At 43.1% G+C, this 7,646-nt stretch overlaps 1 protein-coding gene across 1 annotated transcript in view; it reads left to right on the forward strand.

Moving 5' to 3' along the window:
• LOC106613408 (gamma-aminobutyric acid receptor subunit gamma-3-like) overlaps positions 1-6,093 on the forward strand; it is a 225,088-nt gene extending 218,995 nt beyond the window's left edge. Inside the window, exon 7 of the mRNA XM_045688601.1 lies at positions 5,803-6,093. Within this exon, the coding sequence (XP_045544557.1) occupies positions 5,803-6,093 (291 nt within the window). The remainder of the gene's footprint in view (positions 1-5,802) is intronic.
• The last annotated feature ends 1,553 nt before the right edge of the window (positions 6,094-7,646 follow it).

Raw genomic sequence — 7,646 nt, forward strand, 5'->3', positions numbered from 1 at the left:
ACCTCCTTCATTACTAATACTATATATATTAGTCAGAGCCCGCCCTACCTCCTTCATTACTAATACTATATATTAGTCAGAGCCTGGTCCGAAATACATCCTTCATTACTAATACTATATATTAGTCAGAGCCCGGGCCGCCCTACCTCCTTCATTACTAATAGTATATATTAGTCAGAGCACGGTCCGCCCTACCTCCTTCATTACTAATACTATATATTAGTCAGAGCCTGGTCCGCCCTACCTCCTTCATTACTAATACTATATATTAGTCAGAGCCCGGTCCGCCCTACCTCCTTCATTACTAATACTATATATTAGTCAGAGCCCGGTCCGCCCTACCTCCTTCATTACTAATTCTATATATTAGTCAGAGCCCGGGCCGCCCTTCCTCCTTCATTACTAATACTATATATTAGTCAGAGCACGGTCCGCCCTACCTCCTTCATTACTAATACTATATATTAGTCAGAGCCTGGTCCGCCCTACCTCCTTCATTACTAATACTATATATTAGTCAGAGTCCGCCCTACCTCCTTCATTACTAAAACCATATATTAGTCAGAGCCCGGTCCGCCCTACCTCCTTCATTACTAATACTATATTTTAGTCAGAGCCCGGTCCGCCCTACCTCCTTCATTACTAATACTATGTATTGGTCAGAGCTAGGCCCGCCCTACCTCCTTCATTACTAATACTATATATTAGTCAGAGCCCGCCCCACCTTCTTCATTACTAATACTATATATTAGTCAGAGCCTGGTCCGCAATACCTCCTTCATTACTAATACTGTATATTAGTCAGAGCCTGGTCCTCACTACCTCCTTCATTACTAATACTATATATTAGTCAGAGCCTGGTCCACCCTACCTCCTTCATTACTAATACTATATATTAGTCAGAGTCCGCCCTACCTCCTTCATTACTAAAACCATATATTAGTCAGAGCCCGGTCCTCCCTACCTCCTTCATTACTAATACTATATATTAGTCAGAGCCTGGTCCGCCCTACCTCCTTCATTACTAATACTATATATATTAGTCAGAGCCCGCCCTACCTCCTTCATTACTAATACTATATATTAGTCAGAGCCTGGTCCGCCCTACCTCCTTCATTACTAATACTATATATTAGTCAGAGCCTGGTCCGTCCTACCTCCTTCATTACTAATACTATATATTAGTCAGAGCCTGGTCCGCCCTACCTCCTTCATTACTAATACTATATATATTAGTCAGAACCCGCCCCACCTTCTTCATTACTAATACTATAAATTAGTCAGTTCCTGGTCCGCCCTACCTCCTTCATTACTAAAACTGTATATTAGTCAGAGTCCGCCCTACCTCCTTCATTACTAATAATATATATTGGTCAGAGCCTGGCCCGCCCTACCTCCTTCATTACTAATACTATATATTAGTCAGAGCCCGCCCCACCTCCTTCATTACTAATACTATATATTAGTCAGAGCCTGGTCCGAAATACCTCCTTCATTACTAATACTATATATTAGTCAGAGCCCGGGCCGCCCTACCTCCTTCATTACTAATAGTATATATTAGTCAGAGCACGGTCCGCCCTACCTCCTTCATTACTAATACTAAATATTAGTCAGAGCCTGGTCTGCCCTACCTCCTTCATTACTAATACTATATATTAGTCAGAGTCCGCCCTACCTCCTTCATTACTAAAACCATATATTAGTCAGAGCCCGGTCCGCCCTACCTCCTTCATTACTAATACTATATATTAGTCAGCGACTGGTCCGCCCTACCTCCTTCATTACTAATACAATATATTAGTCAGAGCCCAGTCCGCCCTACCTCCTTCATTACTAATACTATATATTAGTCAGAGCCCGGTCCGCCCTACCTCCTTCATTACTAATACTATATATTAGTCAGAGCCCGGTCCGCCCTACCTCCTTCATTACTAATACTGTATATATTAGTCAGAGCCCGCCCTACCTCCTTCATTGCTAATACTATATATTAGTCAGCGCCTGGTCCGCCCTACCTCCTTCATTACTAAAACCATATATTAGTCAGAGCCCGGTCCGCCCTACCTCCTTCATTACTAATACTATATATTAGTCAGAGCCTGGTCCGCCCTACCTCCTTCATTTGCTAATACTATATATATTAGTCAGAGCCCGCCCTACCTCCTTCATTACTAATACTATATATTAGTCAGAGCCTGGTCCGAAATACCTCCTTCATTACTAATACTATATATTAGTCAGAGCCCGGGCCGCTCTACCTCCTTCATTACTAATAGTATATATTAGTCAGAGCACGGTCCGCCCTACCTCCTTCATTACTAATACTATATATTAGTCAGAGCCTGGTCCGCCCTACCTCCTTCATTACTAATACTATATATTAGTCAGAGCCTGGTCCGAAATACCTCCTTCATTACTAATACTATATATTAGTCAGAGCCCGGGCCGCTCTACCTCCTTCATTACTAATAGTATATATTAGTCAGAGCACGGTCCGCCCTACCTCCTTCATTACTAATACTATATATTAGTCAGAGCCTGGTCCGCCCTACCTCCTTCATTACTAATACTATATATTAGTCAGAGTCCGCCCTACCTCCTTCATTACTAAAACCATATATTAGTCAGAGCCCGGTCCGCCCTACCTCCTACATTACTAATACTATATATTAGTCAGAGTCCTCCATACCTCCTTCATTACTAATACTATATATTAGTCAGCGACTGGTCCGCCCTACCTCCTTCATTACTAATACAATATATTAGTCAGAGCCCAGTCCGCCCTACCTCCTTCATTACTAATACTATATATTAGTCAGAGCCCGGTCCGCCCTACCTCCTTCATTACTAATGCTGTATATATTAGTCAGAGCCCGCCCTACCTCCTTCATTACTAATACTATATATTAGTCAGAGCCTGGTCCTCCCTACCTCCTTCATTACTAATACTATATATTAGTCAGAGCCCGCCCCACCTTCTTCATTACTAATACTATAAATTAGTCAGTTCCTGTTCCGCCCTACCTCCTTCATTACTAAAACTGTATATTAGTCAGAGTCCGCACTACCTCCTTCATTACTAATACTATATATTAGTCAGAGCCCGGTCCGCCCTACCTCCTTCATTACTAATACTATATATTAGTCAGATCCCGGTCCGCACTACCTCCTTCATTACTAATACTATATATTAGTCAGAGCCTGGTCCTCCCTACCTCCTTCATTACTAATACTATATATTAGTCAGAGCCTGGTCCGCCCTACCTCCTTCATTTCTAATACTATATATTAGTCAGAGCCCGGTCCGCCCTACCTCCTTCATTACTCATACTATATATTAGTCAGAGCCTGGTCCGCCCTACCTCCTTCATTACTAATACTATATATTAGTCAGAGCCTGGTCCGCCCTACCTCCTTCATTACTAATACTATATATTAGTCAGAGCCCGGTCCGCCCTACCTCCTTCATTACTAATACTATATATTAGTCAGAGCCTGGTCCTCCCTACCTCCTTCATTACTAATACTATATATTAGTCAGAGCCTGGTCCGCCCTACCTCCTTCATTTCTAATACTATATATTAGTCAGAGCCCGGTCCGCCCTACCTCCTTCATTACTAATACTATATATTAGTCAGAGCCTGGTCCGCCCTACCTCCTTCATTACTAATACTATATATTAGTCAGAGCCTGGTCCGCCCTACCTCCTTCATTACTAATACTATATATTAGTCAGAGCCCGGTCCGCCCTACCTCCTTCATTACTAATACTATATTTAAATGTGTTTATGTATGTATGTGTGTATGTATGTATGTATGTGTGTATATATATATATATATATATATATATATAAATATATATATATATATATATATATATATATATATAAAACTATGAAAAGGTTAATCGATAAGTATTATTTTATTTGTACAGCGGCCTTCAAAAGTCACCTAAATGATTAATTTGACAGTTTTATTTCTTGTAACCACTTTTATTGGTTCTAACAGAGGCTCTGTTTTGTTACTGGACATCTCTGAAGCTGTTTCATGTTGTTGTTGCTCAGCTCTGTCCTGTCTGATGTTGACAGGGTCTGTGTTGCTGCTCAGCTCTGTCCTGTCTGATATTGACAGGGTCTGTGTTGCTGCTCAGCTCTGTCCTGTCTGATATTGACAGGGTCTGTGTTGCTGCTCAGCACTTTCCTGTCTGATATTGACAGGGTCTGTGTTGCTGCTCAGCTCTTTCCTGTCTGATATTGACAGGGTCTGTGTTGCCGCTCAGCTCTGTCTGATATTGACAGGGTCTGTGTTGCAGCTCAGCTCTGTCCTGTCTGATATTGACAGGGTCTGTGTTGCTGCTCAGCTCTGTCCTGTTTGATATTGACAGGTTCTGTGTTGCCTCTCAGCTCTGTCTGATATTGACAGGGTCTGTGTTGCTGCTCAACTCTGTCTGATATTGACAGGATCTGTGTTGCTGCTCAGCTCTGTACTGTCTGATGTTGACAGGGTCTGTGTTGCTGCTCAGCTCTGTCCTGTCTGATGTTGACAGGGTCTGTGTTGCTGCTCAGCTCTGTCCTGTCTGATATTGACAGGGTCTGTGTTGCCGCTCAGCTCTGTCTGATGTTGACAGGATCTGTGTTGCTGCTCAGCTCTGTCTGATATTGACAGGGTCTGTGTTTCCGCTCAGCTCTGTCCTGTCTGATATTGACAGGGTCTGTGTTGCCGCTCAGCTCTGTCTGATATTGTCCTGTTCTGTGTTGCTGCTCAGCCCTGTCCTGTCTCATATTGTCAGGGTCTGTGTTGCTGCTCAGCTCTGTCCTGTCTGATATTGACAGGGTCTGTGTTGCTGCTCAGCTCTGTCCTGTCTGATATTGACAGGGTCTGTGTTGCTGGTCAGCTCTGTCCTGTCTTATATTGACAGGGTCTGTGTTGCTGCTCAGCTCTGTCTGATATTGACAGACGTATGTGACACGCTCTCCTCTTAAAGCCTGTGAATGAGGTCAGAGATGGGGGAGACCTGGGTTGCGTCCCAAATAAAACCCTATTCCTTACGTAGTCCACTACTTTTGACCAGAGCCCTGTGGGTTCCTCTATGGGTTCCTCTATGGGTTTCTCTATGAGCCCCATGGGTTTCTCTATGGGTTTCTCTATGAGCCCTGTGGGTTTCTCTATGGGTTTCTCTATGAGCCCTATGGGTTTCTCTATGGGTTTCCCTATGGGCCCTATGGGTTTCTCTATGGGTTTCCCTATGAACCCTATGGGTTTTTCTATGGGCCCTATGGGTTTCCCTATGAACCCTATAGGTTTCTCTCTGGGCCCTATGGGTTTCTCTATGAGACCTATGGGTTTCTCTATGGGCCCTATGGGTTTATCTATGAACCCTATGGGTTTCTCTATGGGCCCTATGGGTTTCTCTATGAGACCTATGGGTTTCCCTATGGGTTTCTCTATGGGTTTCTCTATGGGTTTCTCTATGGGTTTCCCTATGGGCCCTGTGGGTTTCTCTATGGGCCCTATGGGTTTCTCTATGGGTTTCCCTATGGGCCCTATGAGTTTCTCTATGGGATTCTCTATGGGCCCTGAGGGTTGTGGTCAAAAGTGGTGCACCATATAGCGAACGTGGTGTCATTTGGGACACAGACATGGATTCTCCCAGATCTGAGTGACAGTCCTCTCTTACAGTGCACTTCCTTCCTCTCAAACCTGATATTCTGTCTGTCTGTCTGTCTGTCTGTCTGTCTGTCTGTCTGTCTGTCTGTCTGTCTGTCTGTCTGTCTGTCTGTCTGTCTGTCTCCCTCCAGAACTACTCAGTGTTGGAAGTGGGACCTGCCCCTACAGTGATCACGTTGAACAACTCCACGTATAACAACCTATACTGGCAGGAATTTGAGGACGCCTGTGTCTATGAGTGCCTGGACGGGAAGGACTGCCAGAGCTTCTTCTGCTGTTACGATGAGTGTAGAGGAGGCGGCTGGAGGAAAGGACGCATCCACATAGATATACTGGAGCTGGACTCTTATTCCAGGGTCTTCTTCCCCACATCCTTCATACTGTTTAATGTAGTCTACTGGGTCAGCTATCTGTACCTTTAGCAGACTGTACTGGGAAGGCTATGTATCTTCAGCAACCTGGAGAGAGAGAGAGAGGTGCCATAGACTTTAAGACCGAAGAGAGAGAGAGAGTTGGCATGGACTTTAAGACCAGAGAGAGAGAGGTGCCATGGACTTTCAGACCAGAGAGAGAGGTGTCTTGGACTTTAAGACCAGAGAGAGAGGTGTCATGGACTTTAAGACCAGAGAGAGAGGTGCCATGGACTTTAAGACCAGAGAGAGAGGTGGCATGCCTCTTGGGGCTATGTGGGACGCTAGCGTGCCACCCGTGGTGCACCCTATCAACAGCAGGTGCATTTCAAGAGCGGCAAATTTGAAACCAAATAAATGTCAAAATTCAAATTTTTCAAACATACAACTATCTTACACCCTTTGAAAGATAAACATCTCCTTAATCGAACCACGTTGTCCGATTTCAAAAAGGTTTTACGGCGAAAGCATAAAGTTAGATTATGTTAGGAGAGTACATTGACAATAGCTGTGTGTAATGTTTTGTCAATTCAAAGACAGGCGTCACCAAAACCATAAAACCAGCTAAAATGATGCACTAACCTTTGACAATCTCCATCAGATGACACTCCTAGGACATTATGTTAGACAATGCATGCATTTTTAGTTCTCTCAAGTTCATGGCGTTGATGTTCAGGAAATCGTTTCCCTTCAATAACCGGCAGTCAAGTCAGCACCACTAATTAAATAATTAAAATTAGAAAACATTGGTAAAATATTATATTGTCATTTAAAGAATTATAGATTTACATCTCTTGAACGCAATCGACTTGCCAGATTTAAAAATAACCTTACTGGGAAATCACACTTTGCAATAATCTGAGCACTGCGCCCAGAAAAATACGCTTTGCGATACAGACAAACGGCCATGTTGGAGAGATCTAAAATCGAAAATACTATGTAAATAATCCATTACCTTTGATTCTCTTCATCAGATGTCACTTCCAGGAATCCCAGGTCCATAACGAATGTAGTTTTGTTCAAAAAAGCTCATCATTTATGTCCAAAAAGCTCCGTGTTGTTATCACATGATCTAAGCCCGCCGGACTTCACTTCATGAACGAGGGGAAAAAATATATTTACGTTCGTTCAAACATGTCAAACGTTGTATAGCATAAATCATTACTGCCTTTTTTAACCAGAACATGAATAATATTCAAGGTGAACGAATGCATTCTCTTTTAAAACGTATTGGAACGAGGGTACCCAACATGACCTCGTGCGCCAGAGTCTAATCGGCCATCACCGTTCCAAGGCTCTTGTTCGGTCAGATCTCATAGTAGAAGATTCAAAACACTTTGTAAATGCTGGTGACATCTAGTGGAAGCAATAGGAAGTGCCAAAACATTAATCAGCCCCTGTGTGTTTCAATGGCATAGGCTTAAAGGTAATTCAACACATCAGGTATCCACTTCCTGTCAGAAAATGTCTCAGGGTTTTGCCTGCCAAATGAGTTCTGTTATACTTACAGACACCATTCAAACAGTTTTAGAAACTTTAGGGTGTTTTCTATCCATATATAATAC

Source organism: Salmo salar, chromosome 10 (genome assembly GCF_965601325.2).
Source record: "Salmo salar chromosome 10, fSalSal1, whole genome shotgun sequence".
Classification (NCBI taxonomy): domain Eukaryota; kingdom Metazoa; phylum Chordata; class Actinopteri; order Salmoniformes; family Salmonidae; genus Salmo; species Salmo salar.